General features: G+C 42.0%; 1 protein-coding gene across 1 annotated transcript; it reads right to left on the bottom strand.

The window, feature by feature from the left end:
• Positions 1–5,366: 5,366 nt before the first annotated feature.
• Positions 5,367–16,812, bottom strand: LOC124110814. The gene is made up of 4 exons (XM_048386938.1): positions 15,868–16,812; positions 10,491–10,626; positions 9,796–9,925; positions 5,367–7,410 (listed from the first exon to the last, which is right to left on the bottom strand). Exons 1-4 carry the CDS (start codon positions 16,503–16,505, stop codon positions 7,325–7,327), a joined length of 990 nt encoding a protein of 329 aa, XP_048242895.1. The 5' UTR covers positions 16,506–16,812; the 3' UTR covers positions 5,367–7,324.
• Positions 16,813–20,001: the final 3,189 nt, after the last annotated feature.

Genomic DNA, 20,001 nt, shown 5'->3' with positions numbered 1-20,001 from the left:
AAAGTAGTGGTAACCTTGTAGTTAAATTAGTGGTAACCTGGTAGTTAAAGTAATGGTAACCTGGTAGGTAAAGTAGTGGTAACCTGATAGATAAAGTAATGGTAACCTAGTATACGTAGTTAAAGTAATGGTAACCTGGTAATCAAATTAATGGTAACCTGGTTGTTAAAGTAATGGTAACCTGGTAGTTAAAATAATGGTAACCTAGTAGATAAAGTAGTGGTAACCTGGTAGTTAAAGTAATGGTTACCTAGTAGTTAAAGTAATAGTAACCTAGTAGTTAAAGTAGTGGTAACCTAGTAGTTAAAGTAGTGGTAACCTAGTAGTTGAAGTAATGGTTACCTGCTAGTTAACGTAATGGTAACCTGGTAGTTAAAGTAATGGTAACCTAGTAGTTTAAGTAGTGGTAACCTGGTAGTTAAAGTAACGGTAACCTGGTAGTTAAAGTAGTGGTAACCCAGCAGTTCAAGTTGTGGTAACCTGGTTGTTAAAGTAATGGTCACCTAGTAGTTAAAGTAGTGATAACCTGGTAGTTAAAGTAGTGGTAACCTAGTAGGAAAAGTAGTGGTAACCTTGTAGTTAAATTAGTGGTAACCTGGTAGTTAAAGTAATGGTAACCTGGTAGTTAAAGTAGTGGTAACCTGGTAGTTAAAGTAATGGTAACCTGGTAGTTAAAGTAATGGTAACCTGGTAGTTAAAGTAGTGGCAAAGTAGTAGTTAAAGTAGAGGTAACCTTCCAGTTAAAGGAATGGTAACCTGGTAGTTAAAGTAATGGTAACCTGGTAGTTAAAGTAATGGTAACCTGGTGAGGCGAGGTGAGGTGAAATTGGGTTTAACGTCGCGTCCAAGATTATTGCACTTATATAGCGACATGGTAACCTGGTAGTTAAAATAGTGGTAACATGGTGGTTAAAGTAATGGTAACCTGGTAGTTAAAGTAATGGTTACCTAGTAGTTAAAATAGTGGTAACATGGTGGTTAAAGTAATGGTAACCTGGTAGTTAAAGTAGTGGTAACCTGGTAGTTTAAGTAGTGGCAACATAGAGGTTAAAGTAGTGGTAACCTGGTAGTTAAAGTAATGGTAACCTGGTAGTTAAAGTAATGGTAACCTGGTAGTTAAAGTAGTGGTAACCTGGTACTTAAAGTAATGGTAACCTGTTAGTTAAAGTAGTGGTAACCTGGTAGTTAAAGTAGTGGCAACATGGTGGTAAAAGTAGTGGTAACATAGTAGTTAAAGTAGTGGTAACCTGGAGGTTAAAGTAGTGGTAACCTGGTAGTTAAAGTAGTGGCTACATAGTAGATAAAAAAGTGGCAACATAGTAGTTAAAGTAGTGGTAACGTGGTAGTTAAAGTACTGGTAACCTCGTAGTTAAAGTAGTGGTAACCTGGTAGTTAAAGTAGTGGCAACATAGTAGTTAAAGTAGTGGTAACCTAGTAGTTAAAGTAATGGTAACCTGGTAGTTAAAGTAATGGTAACCTGGTAGTTAAAGTAATGGTAACCTAGTAGTTAAAGTAGTGGTAACCTCGTAGTGAAAGTAGTGGTATCCTGGTAGTTAAAGTAGTGGCAACATGGTGGTTAAAGTAGTGGTAACATAGTAGTTAAAGTAGTGGCAACATAGTAGTTAAAGTAGTGGTAACCTGGTAGTTAAAGTAATGGTAACCAGGTAGTTAAAGTAATGGTAACCTGGTAGTTAGAGTAATGGTAACCTGGTAGTTAAAATAGTGGTAACATGGTGGTTAAAATAATGGTAACCTGGTAGTTAAAGTAATGGTAATATATTAGTTAAAATAGTGGTAACATGGTGGTTAAAGTAATGGTAACCTGGTAGTTAAAGTAGTGGTAACATGGTGGTTAAAGTAATGGTAACCTGGTAGTTAAAGTAATGGTTACCTAGTAGTTAAAATAGTGGTAACATGGTGGTTAAAGTAATGGTAACCTGGTAGTTAAAGTAGTGGTAACCTGGTAGTTAAAGTAGTGGCAACATAGAGATTAAAGTAGTGGTAACCTGGTAGTTAAAGAAATGGTAACCTGGTAGTTAAAGTAATGGTAACCTGGTAGTTAAAGTAGTGGTAACCTGGTAGTTAAAGTAATGGTAACCTGGTAGTTAAAGTAGTGGTAACCTGGTAGTTAAAGTAGTGGCAACATGGTGGTAAAAGTAGTGGTAACATAGTAGTTAAAGTAGTGGTAACCTGGTAGTTAAAGTAGTGGTAACCTGGTAGTTAAAGTAGTGGCAACATAGTAGATAAAGTAGTGGCAACATAGTAGTTAAAGTAGTGGTAACGTGGTAGTAAAAGAACTGGTAACCTCGTAGTTAAAGTAGTGGTAACCTGGTAGTTAAAGTAGTGGCAACATAGTAGTTAAAGTAGTGGTAACCTGGTAGTTAAAGTAATGGTAACCTGGTAGTTAAAGTAATGGTAACCTGGTAGTTAAAGTAATGGTAACCTAGTAGTTAAAGTAGTGGTAACCTCGTAGTGAAAGTAGTGGTATCCTGGTAGTGAAAGTAGTGGCAACATGGTGGTTAAAGTAGTGGTAACTTAGTAGTTAAAGTAGTGGCAACATAGTAGTTAAAGTAGTGGTAACCTGGTAGTTAAAATAATGGTAACCAGGTAGTTAAAGTAATGGTAACCTGGTAGTTAAAGTAATGGTAACCTGGTAGTTAAAATAGTGGTAACATGGTGGTTAAAGTAGTGGTAACCTGGTAGTTAAAGTAATGGTAACATAGTAGTTAAAATAGTGGTAACATGGTGGTTAAAGTAATGGTAACCTGGTAGTTAAAGTAGTGGTAACCTGGTAGTTAAAGTAGTGGCAACATAGTAGTTAAAGTAGTGGTAACTTGGTAGTTAAAGTAATGGTAACATAGTAGTTAAAATAGTGGTAACATGGTGGTTAAAGTAATTGTTACCTGGTAGTTAAAGTAGTGGTAACATGGTGGTTAAAGTAATGGTAACCTGGTAGTTAAAGTAATGGTTACCTAGTAGTTAAAATAGTGGTAACATGGTGGTTAAAGGAATGGTAACCTGGTAGTTAAAGTAATGGTAACCTGGTAGTTAATGTAGTGGTAACCTTGTAGTTAAAGTAATGGTAACCTTGTAGTTAAAGTAGTGGTAACCTGGTAGTTAAAGTAATGGTAACCTGGTAGTTAAAGTAGTGGTAACCTGGTAGTAAAAGTAGTGGCAACATAGTAGTTAAAGTAGTGGTAACTTGGTAGTTAAAGTAATGGTAACATAGTAGTTAAAATAGTGGTAACATGGTGGTTAAAGTAATGGTAACCTGGTAGTTAAAGTATTGGTAACATGGTGGTTAAAGTAATGGTAACCTGGTAGTTAAAGTAATGGTTACCTAGTAGTAAAAATAGTGGTAACATGGTGGTTAAAGTAATGGTAACCTCGTAGTTAAAGTAGTGGTAACCTGGTAGTTAAAGTAGTGGCAACATAGAGATTAAAGTAGTGGTAACCTGGTAGTTAAAGTAGTGGCAACATGGTGGTAAAAGTAGTGGTAACATAGTAGTTAAAGTAATGGTAACCTAAAGTTAAAGTAATGGTAACCTAGTAGTTAAAGTAGTGGTAGCCAGGTAGTTAAGTAGTGGTAGTTATAGTCGGGGTTAACCAATGCAGCCAACTGGTAAAAGCGTTCAGTCAATGCGGATTGTGTAGAGGCCAACCTTGTACTCTCGGCGTGATTATGTTTGAATAGTGTTAAAAGGTAGATAATTTTTTAATTTGAAGTTTACACGATATCCGGCTTTTCCATTGGACAAGAGGTCGGTCACATGAGCGCGAAATGGACGCAAGCTCCGACGTTCATACAGTTTGGCCCTCAGTCTATGAAGGTTCATACTCCAATGAACTCACACAAAGCAAAAGTCATTTCTTAAGTAAACGTTCACTCGCTTACTCAGATGAGTATGATGGCTGTGTTGCAGAAATAGCTGGGCCACCGTCTGTACGTCATGGGTATTGGCGATGTGACAGGGTGGCGGCACCCAGGACTGAACACTAATAACGCAATGTTTGGGGCGGTGGGGTACCCTAGTGGTTAAAGCGTTCGCTCGTCACGCCGAAGACCCGGGTTCGATTCCCGACATAGGTACATGGGTGAAGCCCATTTCGGGTGTCCCCCGCCATGATATTGCTGGAATATTGCTAAAAGCTGCGTAAAACCATACTCACTCACTCACTTAAGCAATGGTTTTTAAAGAACCTCAGTTTTGAGTCGGTTAACCTTGCAGGTTCATGTCCTGAGATGTTGTCTGCTTAATTTATGTGTTAGTTTTCAAACATTATTTTATCTTTATATGACACGTTTGCCGGTATATGGTTATGCATGTCTATTGTGTTGTTCGTGTATCTGGTTTTAAAAAAAACATACTCGAATACATACGGTGCGGTGGACCAGCTTATTGGTGAACACATTCGCTCGTCACGCTGAAAGTGAGTGAATGAGTGAGTTGGGTTTAACGCCGTTTTTAGCAGTATTCCTATCATATCACGGCGTGTCAGCTTAATATGGGAGGAAAGCCCACAGGTCTTAGACGTTTACCACTTCGGTGAAACCCACGAGCACGGATATGGTGCTGACAAACCTAGATACATAATCGGGGCGAACTGGGATTCGAACCCACAATCAAAGTTTTCTGGCGTGGCCAAGGGACGCAACTCTACACACCGAACTGCGGCGCCTAAGACGGCTGGGCCACCCGTGCCCCGTCACGCTGAAAGCCACAGTTTGAGTTGCCACAAGGGTACAATAGAGTGATAGAGTGGGTACGTTTTTGTTGTTTCGCCGCATTCAGCATTATCGTGGTGGCTTGTTAACACATACAGTCTTGGCCAGTAATTCCATTCGTTAGTAGCATTAACTTCCCTCCACTCCGTTGAGGTACGATGACACGTCATTAAGCATGTTACACGTTGCTACCATTCGACATCGTTTAGTCAGTTATTGCCAGAAGTATAGAATACTAGTGGAACATCCATCCCTGATAATCACTGGGGGTGTTTGTTAAAGGCACTGCAATTCGCTTGTGCAAAGTTGCGTCCCTTGGCCACGCCAGAAAACTATGATTGTTGGTTCGAATCCCGTTTCGTCCCCGATTATATTTCAAGCACCATGCTTTTCCTCGTGGGCTTCGCCAAGGTGGTAAACATCTGAGACCTGCATCACTTCGGGCTTTCCTCCCACGTCAAATGACACGTCGTGATATCAACTGAATATTGTTCAAAGCGGGGTTAAACCCAACTCGCTCTCTCAGTCATACTTTGTGAAGGGACATTGTGAAGTAGTATTTTGTTTCTTCTGTTTTTGAGAGTTGACCTCGTTTCTCGAACAGACGCAGGACTAATATAAATGTAATGATTTACAAACACAGATTTAACAGTTTATTCATTTAAACGAGATAAGAAGTGTTTAACCTTTGCGATGTCTGAATTATAGATCATCACATAATCTGTCATTACGCACTCGGATCCACTCGGCTTATTCCGCTGCCTCCAAATAACTTCGGACAGCTCTGGTGTAGTGGTATCACGTAAGTTTTAAAATTATCTTTGCACTGCAGAAGGACGTTTCAATATATGCTTAACAGAATCAATTCGATTTGAAAATAACTGCAGATAGAAACACGTTCAGCATATACAACAGGTCGGCAACGGTCATGTGACAGTCACCTGAAAAGAATTATTTCCAATATGGATTCTTCCCTGCGCTGGCAGAGATAACTTCTTAGGATTCAGGAGAATCGAATGACCTGGCGTGTACATAATAACCTGTATGCAGAATCGATGAGACAGAGACACATTGCCACTGAGTGGGTGACTGCGCGTGTTTGATATACAACATGGAAATATACCGATATTATCAGAAATAACAAAAAGAAAAAGAAAAATATGACCTAATCTTCCATGACTATGATAAATAATACTTGAACACATCGAAAGTGAGGCTTTGATCAAACGGCGTATGAGTAACTATCCAATGATTAAATTAGCTAACATTAAATCACCTTGCAAAGATCCTAAAAACGTACTGTTCATTGGTAACACAGGCCTCAATTCGCATACACATGAAACTCGTTACTTTTGTCAACAAATACATCCAACTGGTAACAATCACAGGAGAACAAAATCACAGAATGCTGGCAGTCTGAGTACCACAATCAGATAACTAAACAACATTGATCAGATCCGTGCATATGTAAAATATTCCAACCCTGTGCTCATTAGAACATGCTTGAACATGCGTTACATTTTGGGATGAATGAGACAAGATAACGAAACAACGATGTGAGTTAGATTATACGGCGCTTCAAGCAATATGGTTTTCTAACGATTTGGACACATATGAAAAAAAGAAAACTGACCAAAGCGTTCCTTAACCAATATGAAATTAAAAGTATGTACAGAGAAAAAGTATTTGAGAAAATAAAAAAAATCAAGTAATCGATGACATACATGTTTTTGTTGTAGATCTTCAAGGTCGCTGACAATGGCATCTAATTCTCTTGAACATTTGTGTATTGTTTGATGAGCATTACTTAGAAGTTGACGGATGACAAAGTAGACACAATTTATGGATAACAACTTCTTTAATTACTGTAAAGGTGACGTTTCGGTATAGATCCTCATACCGTTGTCAAGCAAGACTGTGTGAACCAGTACTGCTTGACAACTATAAGTATCTGTAGCCGCTTTACAGTAATTAAAGAAGTTGTTATCCCTAAACTGTGTCTACTTTATTTTTTGCGGACTTTTTAGAATATAATACATGCAAATTTATGTTACTTTTATTTGCTACTCCTTGTTTAATGATCATCTTACTTTTGTGCTAAAGGTGTAGGTTTTTGGTTTCCCATAGAACAGATCACAACTGATTCTAGTCATACTTTTCTATCTATTTCAGGAATACAGTTTAAAATACAGTTTGGTACCTGCAACGCTGACAGCAAATACAATGAACGCCATCACCCAACACCCTTCCCAACCTTCAGTATATATACCGAAGCCCCAGCAAAATAACCCCTTCATTCCCCACCCTGACAACCCCCGTCCCAGTAAGTCCTACTCCATTCTCTACTGACACATTGTTGAGACCAGAAACCCCACTGACGCCCCCACCCCTACAGACAACGAGGGCCGCCATAACCCAAACCCTTCCTCTACCCCTATGGAAAATGTTGCACGTCCCCTTTAGCACTATCTAACCCCCTCCACCCCCTTCCCCAACTCTATCCCACATAGGACGTGAGCCTTTTCCACCTCACCCCACCACCAACCCCGCCCCTACAGGACACACCGCCTGCCCCAGTCTTCACTGTAACAGACAGCGCTAGTCGTACTCGGAGCCGATGGTGATGCTGACGTCGCCAGGGTGGATGAAGGTGGAGTGGTACCACTCGTTTGTGTCGACCACAACTGAAACACACAAGAAGTACATGTAGGCTCTGTGCACTCGGGTACAAGGGACACAAAATCAGATTTCCAGCCATTGAACCTTTCTTCATTTTCCCAAATTATACACCGCAGAGCCTTTATATTTCGGATCCCGTTTTCTGGAAAGGCGTTTGTACACGGTTCTCCTACTGGTAACATAGTAGACTAATATCTAGTCTCTGAAATGAACATATTTCACAGAAAAAACAGTTGTTAAAGTATAGTGATAATATATAGTAAAAAGGACCCCAGAGACCTTCTTAATTTTCAGATACAGCAGTAATCTAGACTTGCCAAACATTATAGACTTGCATGGGCTGTATTGGATATATTTGTTTTAGGGTCTGTATGACAGACTAGCCACATATTAAAAAACATATTACCCACTTTGTTTCATCAATACTTATATCAAATTCTTATTTATACTGGACAACACATTCCAGACGCATTGCGGGTATAACCCTGTCTTGTGCAATGATATCGGAAAAGGGTAATACCAATGTGGCAAACATATTGATACCCAGGACATATGTCGATAATAATCCATCTCTAGACATTGTAAAGATGACGCAACGCATTTAACACCAGGAACCCTCCTACTTCAAAAGGGTTTCTCGCAGCGTGTGGCATATTCGTCCAGTCCTATTCATTCCGAACATGCAATCACTTTTAATCGCCTCATTTATCAACAATATATAACAAGTCCTAATTTCAGTAGTCCCTATTACAGACCCAAGATCGTAAAGTTAATAAAACAATCACCGAATTGCATTTTCATCCCCCTTCCCAGCTCCAGCAGCCTTTACTCTCCAATTGTCATCCCCTTCCCAGCCCTAGCAACCTTTACTCTCCAATTGTCATCCCCTTCTCAGCTCCAGCAACCTTTACTCTCCAATTGTCATCCCCTTCCCAGCTCCAGCAACCTTTACTCTCCAATTGTCATCCCCTTCCCAGCTCTAGCAACCTTTACTCTCCAATTGTCATCCCCTTCCCAGCTCCAGCAGCCTTTACTCTCCAATTGTCATCCCCTTCCCAGCCCTAGCAACCTTTACTCTCCAATTGTCATCCCCTTCCCAGCTCCAGCAACCTTTACTCTCCAATTGTCATCCCCTTCCCAGCTCCAGCAACCTTTACTCTCCAATTGTCATCCCCTTCCCAGCCCTAGCAACCTTTACTCTCCAATTGTCATCCCCTTCCCAGCTCCAGCAACCTTTACTCTCCAATTGTCATCCCCTTCCCAGCTCCAGCAACCTTTACTCTCCAATTGTCATCCCCTTCCCAGCTCTAGCAACCTTTACTCTCCAATTGTCATCCCCTTCCCAGCTCCAGCAGCCTTTACTCTCCAATTGTCATCCCCTTCCCAGCCCTAGCAACCTTTACTCTCCAATTGTCATCCCCTTCCCAGCTCCAGCAACCTTTACTCTCCAATTGTCATCCCCTTCCCAGCTCCAGCAATCTTTACTCTCCAATTGTCATCCCCTTCCCAGCCCTAGCAACCTTTACTCTCCAATTGTCATCCCCTTCCCAGCTCCAGCAACCTTTACTCTCCAATTGTCATCCCCTTCCCAGCTCTAGCAGCCTTTACTCTCCAATTGTCATCCCCTTCTCAGCTCTAGCAACCTTTACTCTCCAATTGTCATCCCCTTCTCAGCTCTAGCAACCTTTACTCTCCAATTGTCATCCCCTTCCCAGCTCCAGCAACCTTTACTCTCCAATTGGCATCCCCTTCCCAGCTCTAGCAACCTTTACTCTCCAATTGTCATCCCCTTCCCAGCTCCAGCAACCTTTACTCTCCAATTGTCATCCCCTTCCCAGCTCTAGCAGCCTTTACTCTCCAATTGTCATCCCCTTCCCAGCTCTAGCAACCTTTACTCTCCAATTGTCATCCCCTTCCCAGCTCTAGCAACCTTTACTCTCCAATTGTCATCCCCTTCCCAGCTCTAGCAACCTTTACTCTCCAATTGTCATCCCCTTCCCAGCTCTAGCAACCTTTACTCTCCAATTGTCATCCCCTTCCCAGCTCCAGCAGCCTTTACTCTCCAATTGTCAGCCCTTCCCAGCTCTAGCGACCTTTACTCTCCATTTGTCATCCCCTTCTCAGCTCCAGCAACCTTTACTCTCCAATTGGCATCCCCTTCTAAGCTCCAGCAACCTTTACTCTGCAATTGTCATCCCCTTCCCAGCTCTAGCAACCTTTACTCTCCATTTGTCATCCCCTTCTCAGCTCCAGCAACCTTTACTCTCCAATTGTCAGCCCCTGAACTGAGGCTTGCTGGTATCTGCCTGAATTAGTTGTATTTAACATTATACATCATCTAAAGTTTATTTCGGGGACTATATGTTAGTGTACAGATATGAGGCACTTACTTATGTCCCCCTTCTTGACCGTGACGTTCATGGAGGGACAGATAGAATCGCACTCGGGACTGGGGATCAGGGTCCACGTCTTGGCCCCGGAGATCTGGGCCTGCCATGACGGCCTCATCACACTGTCCAGCTGGAAAGGAACAGTTCGCACACTAAGTCACATCCTTACAGTAAGGCCACACTCTATTGATTTTATGTTTCACGGATGTATGACAGCTTTTCCAAACAGGGTCGGTCGAAATAAAAATATAAATAAAAAAGTTATGTCAATCATTTATTTATTTATATGAAAGTAATTCTGCCTTGGAGTTCAAACTGCAGCTGGCTTTTTGAATCACTGATAGTGATGTTTACATGGAATTGATATATAACAATTTATATTTTATAAGAGAGACTATATTACTAGCGGAAGACATAATAAAAATAAATATTTTTATGTTTTATTTCTTTCTTTTCCAGCTGTCGCTCAGCATGGGCAGAGGGCCTGTGAAACGAAACATAGAAAATGTGTGTTGAGATATAGAAAAATGAATTTCCCATTTGATAACAAAGCCTCATGTTGACACTATTATGATTTAACTTTGTGACCCAAATACCGTACACCTTTTCATTAAACGTCGGTGATACTATATACGCTTGGTTTATCGCAGATGGAACGTTTACATCAGGAATCTCCTTCCTAACGTGGCACTCACATGAATGAAAGCCCCAACGCCCGGGCCCCCCATGAAGATCCAGTCTATGGTGCTGGACTCGGAGTCGTTGGGGAGGAAGTAAGGGCGCTGGTAGTGACTCCGCAGCTTGGCCGCGACTTCCCGGTGACAGTTACTCCTGGAACGCAATATACATACTTTACGGTACGAGCGAACAGGGGCCGTTTCTGGTCCTGAATACCTACTAAGGTCAATCCCCGTGAAGATCCGGGTTAGAAATGGTTTTCAGCAACACATGCTTTGCCGCAAGAGGTGACTATATTTGTCGTAAGAACCGAATACCGGGATCATGCTCGCTGACTGGGTGGATGCATGTCATCGTATACCAATTGCGTGGAACGATGCTCATGACATAAATCACTGGATTGTCTGGTCAAGACTCGATTATTTACAGACCGCCGTCATATAGCTAGAATATGTCTGAGTGCGGCTTTAAACAATGTAATATTCTCAGGTTGTCGTATCAGCTGATAACTGCATAACGAACGCGGGTTTTGGTTAATCACTGTTTACTGATATACTAAGAGACAAAACAAAACATGAAAAATAAACTAAGGTCAGTCTAACTTTATGACAGGTCACAGCAAATGTCCGCCTGGCATTGTGGACATCCAATCCCCGAATCATCTTTTACAACTGGGGATACGGGGGATATTCAAAAGTGCATCGTCATGAAACTGAACGTACATCAGGTGACGAATTAGTGTATACGCAGGGATTCAGTTTATGTAATATGTTAATATGATGCATGTTATTTATGCGTTTTGAGTGAAATATGGTACTTGTTGTTACCCTGTCTGGAGCTCGAGGTTAAACCAAGGACTGGTCGGCTCGGAGTCAGTATACTGTGTCTGAGAGGGGCATGCAAGTGAAAACGCGGTATGGTATCTCAGTCGGCCAGCACTATAAAACCGGCTTTGTCGGGACTGGTACAAGCAGCCACACATACGCACACGCACCTACGCACGCACGCACGCAGCTCGATTATAATGCCCAATAATCTTGAATGCGACGTCAAACCTCATTTCACCTCACCAGCGGCACATCAGACCATCAGCACGCTACCACATTCCCCGTTACAATATGACATCTAGTTCCACGTTACATATATATCATGTATACTATACTTCATACCTACATATTCTGTGTCCGCATCACTCATATATCAACTGCATCTACTTACATGTTACACAAACGGCCCTATTGAAACAGGAAACACTGTCCTTCATGTATACAACTCTACAATAATATTGTGTATCCGCTTCAATCGTTTAGAGCCCGAGTGAGTTTGGAGATTCAGAACTCGAATCTGAGAAATTCTAGACTTGCTTCATTTAGGTATTTGGCATTACAGAAAGGGTAGGGCGGAAGGGAAAATGATATGGTTCAGGGACTCCGAGACAGAATAGTACCTCCGCATCTAGTCCGGATCATTGGCAATGCGGCGTAACATCAGACACATTCATATCGCTCTGGAAAATGTCGCAAAGACAAACCCGGACTTCAACAGAATTCCGTCAAACAGTCGAAATTTTGGTCGGTTTCTCTTCACGTCTTCAACACACGTTAGAAAAGTGAAGATGTGAGTTATCTCCCTTGGTCGGTACTCGCGTCCTTGGCATAGGGCAGCGTCCATCTTACCCCTACCCGTTCACAAGTACTCGATAACCCTTCAGAGCCCTACTCAATCACTCACTTCTATTTCAACATTTCAGTGTTTATCCTGAAACATCCCAGATCTGTGTCAGCAAGGAGGGAAACAATTTCTAATTCACTGATAGATAAGTCGACCTCACTGCCAAGTGAAGACAAGTAAAGAATGTATTTTACGCGTCATCACTGCCGCCATGTGGACATCCCCACGACCGGCTGATACAACACGGCAACTGTATCCGGTCCTGTTAATGAATGTCACACCTTCACGTGTTGCTGGGAGCGACGCGTGATGTGCACATATGGTCGGGCTAATGACGTCGGATGCTTGACAGAACACTGCAGTCCGTTTGTAGATTGTGAACAAACCAATTAAATGATATACATTTATATGACCTTTTTTATAAAGTCACGTTGAATCACCAAAAAGGATAATGATGTGATAAGGAAACAGCATCACTTCTACGTTGGTTTAGTTTAATAATGTTGTTATGTCATAGTTTTTGTATCATCCGGACTGTCGGCGCTTGTTCTAATGGTGTGTTGTTTCAGGGACAGAGGGCTGATAACATATATTTGAAAATATGTCTACCCTTCAAGGATCCCAATTTAGAATAGTTTCTCAGCAACCTATCCTTGGCGTAAGGGGCGACTAAATGGATCGGGGGTTCAAGCTCGGTGACTTGGTTGATTGCGTGCCATCGTACCCCGATATCGGGGATCGGTGCTCATGATATCAATCACTGGACTGTCTCATCCAGACATGATTCTTGACAGGCCGCCCTTGCGGCTACAGCTGCAGTTTAACAAGCAAGCAAACAAAACAACAAACAAACAAAACACACGGTGTGTGAGAAACTTTAACAGTTCCTTGAATAAATTGGACAAAAACTCGTCTGATTTTAAATAACTGATGGACAGTGAATCGAAAGAAAATCAAACAAAAAATAAAATAAATGAGTGACTTATACGCTTATGTTTTATCTTCACGTGTAATTTGTTCACAATAGCAAAGTTGAATTAAGGTTTAAATTAGAAAGTTTTGAATAAAACATTAAATGATATTATCGGTTTCGGATAACGCTTCGCATGATCGGAATCACATTCATGTCCGATTGACGAACCTATACAAAATCGATTTAATCAAAACATGTTTAATTCTTTTCAGATGTTATGTCTGTGTGTTTACTTTAGCAATTGTAGTTAGGTGGACGACACGCTATGGACATTGTTGGGAAATACTTTGGAACGTCCCAATTGAAACAGTGACAATGATCGGAACAACCGTGTTGTCACTCCCTTGGTATGAACAATTACATAGGTAGTGACGTACTATGAAGGAGATACGGTTGCTTTGTTGTTTGACGCCACACTCGGATATATTCAAGATATATGACTTTTGTCTGTAAATAATCGAGTCTGGACCAGACAATCCAGTGACTGACATCATGAACATCGACCTACGCAATTGGGATACGATGACATGCATCAACCAAGTTAGCATCAGTCATTACTGTTTGCGTCGTTATGCAACATTCACTCCCTCAACCAGGCGCCTACATCACGGCGAGGTGCACCAAGGACACCGCGGACGTCGCGAGTCAACGCTTGTTGACAGGAAAGTTGCAAGGCCAATTCGCGGGCAACGTCGAGATATCGTCGCATTTGATCCTATATAGTGAGTGAGTGAGTGAGTGAGTTGGGTTTAACGCCGCTTTTAACAGTATTCCAGTTATATCACGGCGTTCCAGCTTAATGTGGGAGGAAAGCCCGAAGTGATGCAGGTCTAAGGCGTTTACCACTTCGGTGAAACCCTAGATCACGGGTATGGTGCTGACAAACCTAGAAACATAATCGGGGCGAACCGGGACTCGAACCCACAATCATAGGTTTCTGGCGTGCCCAAGGGACGCAACTCTGCACAGCGAATTGCGGCGCCTTAGACGACTGGGCCACCCGTGCCCCCTGATCCTATATAGAGCGCGTGCAACTGTAAAACATTAACTCGGGAATGCGGATGTAGCATAGGCTTCAACGACGCTACTTCAACTAACGTCGCCTTCTTTCGTTAAGAAGACGTCGACAAGGGCGTACTTCATTCGGAATATATCAATGTAATTCGTTGTGATTGAGTGAATTACGCCGCTTTCAGCAATATTCCAGCAATATCACGGCGTGGACAACAGAAACTGGCTACACACATTGTACTTATATGGGGAATCAAACCCTGCTCTTCGGCGTGACGAACGAAAGCTTTAACCACTAGGCTACCCGACCGCCCCAATTTGTCGTGATGGTATTGTGACAATAAATATCACGATGCATCCATATTCCGAGGGTAATATATGACAGAGAGCATCAAGAGCATCAAGGTTGTTTGTTTGTTTGTTGTTTAACGACGCACTCGGCAATATTCCAGCTATATGACGGCGGTCTGTAAATAATCGAGTCTGGACCAGACAATCCAGTGATTGATGTCATGAGTATCGATTCACGCAATTTGGATACGATGACATGCATCAACCAAGTCAGCGAGCCTGACCACCCGATCCCGTTACTCGCCTCTTTCGACAAGCAAAGTCGCCTTTTACGGCAAGTAGGGGTTGTTGAAGACCTGTTCTAACCGGGGGCTTCACAAGTTAAGTCTTTGAAAGGCATTTAGAAGTGATACACATAACGAAGAGAATTTATGAATGGTCAACTTTTTATTATTAGGAACACAACGTTTCGGAGTATGTACTTACTCCTTCATCACGCAGAGGGAGAATGGGTGTTCTTTTAGGCCGCACTCAGACATATTCCAGCTGTATGACAGCGGTCTGTCAATAATCGAGTCTGGACCAGGCAAACCAGTGGTAATAGCACCAGCAACGATCCACAATGAAACACAATCAGACAGGTTACACAACGTAACCACCCGATCCTCATCTTAGTCGGTTCTAGGGTCAAGTTGGGATGCTGGTGACGTACTCTGCCCCTAGAATATCAGCTGTGACCGTAACATATATTCTGTGAACTATATTTGAGAGTTGTTTAACGCTACGGTCAGCAACAACCCAGTGACTGAAAGCATTAACAATTTTAACGATCGACAGGGTATACGACGGCACACCACAGACCACGGCCACCAGGGCCCGGTTCAACAAAGCAATCTTAGCGCTAAGGTGAACCTAACTACCATACTTTAACTGGTATGTTTATATCAGTGACAGCAACATATGTACTCATGTCAAAATGCAGATCCATCAATCACCATGCGTCACTGCACTAGTAGTCACTAAACAATCCAGTGATTGGCATCATGAGCATAGATCCAGGCAACTGGGACATGCATCGAAGAAGTCAGCGAGCCTGACCACCCGATCCCGTCAGTTGCCTCTTACGACAAGCATAGTCGCCTTTAACGGCAAGCATGGGATCTTCGCGGGTCAGTAGTCTTTAACAAAAGTTTATGTGTGGCTGAAATAATGCCGATGCAACGTTAGATTTCAACTCGCTAACTCACTTTAACAAAAGGTGTCTGCACAGGGAAGGCACCCCATTTTAACATTGGCTTACCATTGTCGTAGTGCTAAGATCGCTTTGTGTAACTGTGCCCTGATCTTCATTTTAGCCGGCTCTAAGGGCAATGATGAGACACTGGGGACCTATTCTGACCCGGAATCTCGCCTGCCAACTGGTAAAGGTACGAATGACTGTTACTCACCATCCGACGTACCAAGGATCTTCCCCGGGCTGTAGAGCAGCACGCTCGTCTGTCATATTCAACGCTTCTTCCAGGGTTGCGAACTCTGTCTTGTAGGGGAAAAACTGACACTCCTCTTCCACGGATACCAGCGCTCCCTTTGTCCCCGTGTACAGCTGCTTAAAGAACTGGTAACTGAACGTCTCCATTGCAGTCCAGTTAGTTGTTCCTTCTTTGATGAGAACGGGCACTTTTGAGTAGGCATATTTCTCCACGAACCTCTCCGTTGATATACCTCTCTCGATAGGGACGGACGTCAAACCTCGACATATCTCGCAGTCTGCTAAAGGTCGCGTCATCTCCGAAAGTAAGGGGGTGTTCGTTATGAGACATTTGGAGTCGTAAATATATTCCTCCAGGAGATCTCTAAAGCCGAATTTCGCGGCGATAACGACCGCCACTAGCACTATCAACATTTGAGTCTGGAAGGCCGGGTTTGACATTAGCCCTTTCCATGTCCACGATTTGGTTTGTTTAAACGCTCGACTTATTTCACCGTCGCATAGACCCTTGCTCAAACCCTCCTTCCTGAGTTGAAGAAACTTCTCCATTAGTTCATCCTCTTTCAAACTGGCCTTCTTACCGTTCGTTTCAGTCATATTCGCAGCTCACCTGGGTACCTGCAATCAAGCTGTTTGTGTTCGCCGTGGGGTGAAGGACGTTTGTACTTCCGTGTAGGTGACACAAATCGCTTAGCGGCTATGCTTCAGTGAATTCCTTGTACCTGGAAGACAAGCAGTGGACAGTGTTACTTCATGATAGCCTTGTTCAGATGTAGCAGAGCTGAAGCTACAGATACAAGCCCACAACTCCATCTATGAGGTACACGACATCACTCCCACCACCCCCATGTGTAGTGACATGGATAAACGATTGGGCCAATGAAATGAGGGGCAGCGAGCAAGTGACACACCCGGAGGCGGCACGACAACCTGGGTCACGGTGCTGGCCAAACGTCCGCGTCCGTCAGCCATGGGGATTACAGAGAACGCGCTGAACAAACGGGGGACTTTAAAGCCCGGGGGCTGTTGTTTTTTAAGCATGACAGATATGTCGATTGCAAAACCTGAGTAGCCAGTATTGGACAATAAACCCCATGTTTAAACTCGTACCACCAATAGCATTTTGATGTGAGTTAAATGGTGCATTAAAATCAATATTGATCTTCTGAACGTGCGTATTATCTTTGTTCGGTTTCTAAAACAGGACAGTCGTGGTCAGAGGAACTTCATCCCTTTAACTGATGTGTGCAAATGTCAGGCATTTCAGCTGTCATTTTCATTTCCTGAAACGGATGCTCGGTTTCACGTGACACTGCTTCTTAAAAGTAGAGATTCTCTTCTCGGGGGTTTTACAAGCTGTAGTGTCACCGATGACCTAGCTCAGATAACAAGAATGTCAGAATATAAGGAGAAATATTGTGAAAAACAAGTACAGATGTACGGAAGTAGACTCGACCGGCACAGTTAAAATGCCGGGCAAAAGAAAGAATACACCCATGTTTGATGGTAGCTAAAATGAAACAAACAAGAAATGGTTAATTGATGGTGATGTATTTTATACGGGTATCCTAGGCGATATTACATGCATCATATCGATGAGTGTCTCACAACAGTGGCGTGCACATGACGTCTCACGAAGGAAAATGGGGATCGCAACTTCAAATCTAATTTTAAAGCGTACACTTTCTTTTGCTCGGCATATTATAATGTTATATAATATTATAATTTATTTCAGCAGTAAGTGGGTTTTATTTAACCCTGCTTTGAACAGTATATCAGTTATAACAGAGCGTGTCAGCTTGATGCGGGAGGAAATCCCATAGTGGCGCATGTCTATGATGTTTAACATTTCGATAAAGCCCACCATCACGGGTATGGTACTGACAAACCTAGAAACATAATCAAGGTGAACCGGGATTAGAAACCAAGAATAGATTCCTGGCGCCACTAAGGGATGCAACTCTTAATGGCAACGACACAGCTATTTGATTACATTCCTTGTTTTGAACGAGTAATCCTGTCCCAAGGGTCAGGAGTCGAAACGAACACCTACATTGTACAGCAATCCATTCTTTATGCATTATCCTTCAATATTTAAATTTCTAATATTTGGCCAAAGAAAATGTCTTCTTTTAGTCTTCGAAAGAACTAATATTTTTATTTCGAGTGAATGAGTTTGTGTTATGCCGCAAACATCAATCCCACATCACAGGCTCACAGCGATCTCAAGATAATCGTGTGGGCCCAGGTAAACCAGTGATCGAAGGCGTTAATAACGATGTTCACCATGGAGGCACGGTATTACGCCACCAGCCACGGATTTTGACTATCCGATCCCCTATTCTAAAGACAGACCAGCACGGGATGGTGGAGGCCGTTCCTAGTCCAGAAAACATGCAGGGCTCCACTCTTTGGGACGAATGGTTAAAAGCCTTACTGATATTTACAAACCATAAATCATACATTTCAAACCATAAATTATACATTTACAATCAATAAATTATATATTTACAAACCATAAATTATACATTTACAAACAATAAATTATACATTTACAAACAATAAATTATACAGTTACAACCATATCCTACATTCACAAACAATAAATCATATATTTGCAAACAATACACTCTTACAAATAGCTATATTTTAGGCATATAGACATATTCTTTATCACCCATCACAGTGCACAAGCTATTCAGTCGGGTATGATATTGCAAAGGTGTTGTGCACATTTGGCTTGGAAGTGTCAAATCCTGGTCAGGTATATCCGTCCCGCCATCTGTGACAACGTCCCGACACCCCAGCGACGATACACGGACTATTAACGTCTCAGCAGCAGCTGTGGCAACTACGTACGCTCCACACACAGGCCGGGTTGGTTAATGGGACGAGTGTTATCTATGGGTAGTGTCAGGCACTGTTGTGTGTACGTGACAATAGGCATGGCAATCTCAATCCAAGGTTGTACGGTCATATACATTGGGTCATAAATGATGAATATAGGGCTACGTACAATCTCACTGGATTTGTATAACTGGAGGAATGATCAAACCTTCCAGAAAACGTTTAGAAAGTTTTTAAATGTGTTTATATGAAAGAGAAGAAGATCCGGGTTAGAATAAGTCTTCAGTAACCCCTGCTTGTCGTAAGAGGCGACTAACTGGATCGGGTGGTCTGGCTTGCTGACATTGGTGATGCATGTCATCGTATACCAATTGCGTGGATCGATGCGATCAATCACTGGATTGTCATGTCTAGACTCGATAATTTACAGAATATAGCTGAATATTGTAGAGTACGGCGTAAAACAACAAACAAACAAAGAGAAGTCAGAGGCGGATCCAGGTTTTGAAAACGGGGTGGTACACATAATAGCCAAGTGCCTTGGCAGAGGGTGCAATTAACATTCCTTGAAGATGTGAGTTTGGTCCATTACAGGAAGTTCTGATATAGCTGGAATATTAATGGGGCCTCAAACTGCATTCACTTTGGCAGATTTGTATGAAAATAATATTGTTCCAAAAACAGATACAAATTAATAAATTTACTGTAAATATTATGGGACATTATCAATATGATGTACATGTACAGGTGAAACAGCTGTTTACACAATATGTCGCCGAGTGAAGAAAATCTTGACATCTTAGTTCCGGTAAGCTTTCAAATACATGTACTTTCATTCCCCCCAAACTACAACTGACTGCTACAGGAGTAAGTCGGGTTTAACCCCCTGGATGCCAGAGGGACATATATGTCCCTCCTCTACAACCCTCACTTTGAAGTCGAATAAAATTCAAAATACATCACCCACACAATATTTTAGGCCATATGACCTATAGTACAGTAGTGTTGTTTTTTTGTATCAACATTGTACAGTCACGTGTAGGTAATAATAAGTTTACATAAAATATTAACGTCTAATTTCAAAAATCTTCTTCAGGAATATTGACAGAGATGATATTGTTTTTGCATTGCAGGAGTTCAACAAATTTCTCATCAGTTGTTCATCTTTGTACATAGTTGAAATCATAGGGAGGTATCTATTTCTAAGAAACTGATAATATTTACAAATGAGAAGTACATGAAACTC

The sequence above is a fragment of the Haliotis rufescens genome, unplaced genomic scaffold (assembly GCF_023055435.1).
Source record: "Haliotis rufescens isolate VD_foot unplaced genomic scaffold, xgHalRufe1.0.p SCAF_62, whole genome shotgun sequence".
In the NCBI taxonomy this organism is placed as follows: domain Eukaryota; kingdom Metazoa; phylum Mollusca; class Gastropoda; order Lepetellida; family Haliotidae; genus Haliotis; species Haliotis rufescens.
This window is presented reverse-complemented; position numbering and strand designations above follow the sequence as displayed.

Excerpts from the sequence above, each read along its gene's own strand:
- LOC124110814 (XM_048386938.1), bottom strand. The coding sequence starts at position 16,505 with ATGACTGAAACGAACGGTAAGAAGGCCAGTTTGAAAGAGGATGAACTA. Across the intron at positions 9,926-10,490 it reads GCGTTGGGGCTTTCATTCAT|CTGGACAGTGTGATGAGGCC; the intron begins GTGAGTGCCACG and ends GTTCCTTTCCAG. Across the intron at positions 7,411-9,795 it reads GGTCAAGAAGGGGGACATAA|TTGTGGTCGACACAAACGAG; the intron begins GTAAGTGCCTCA and ends TGTGTGTTTCAG.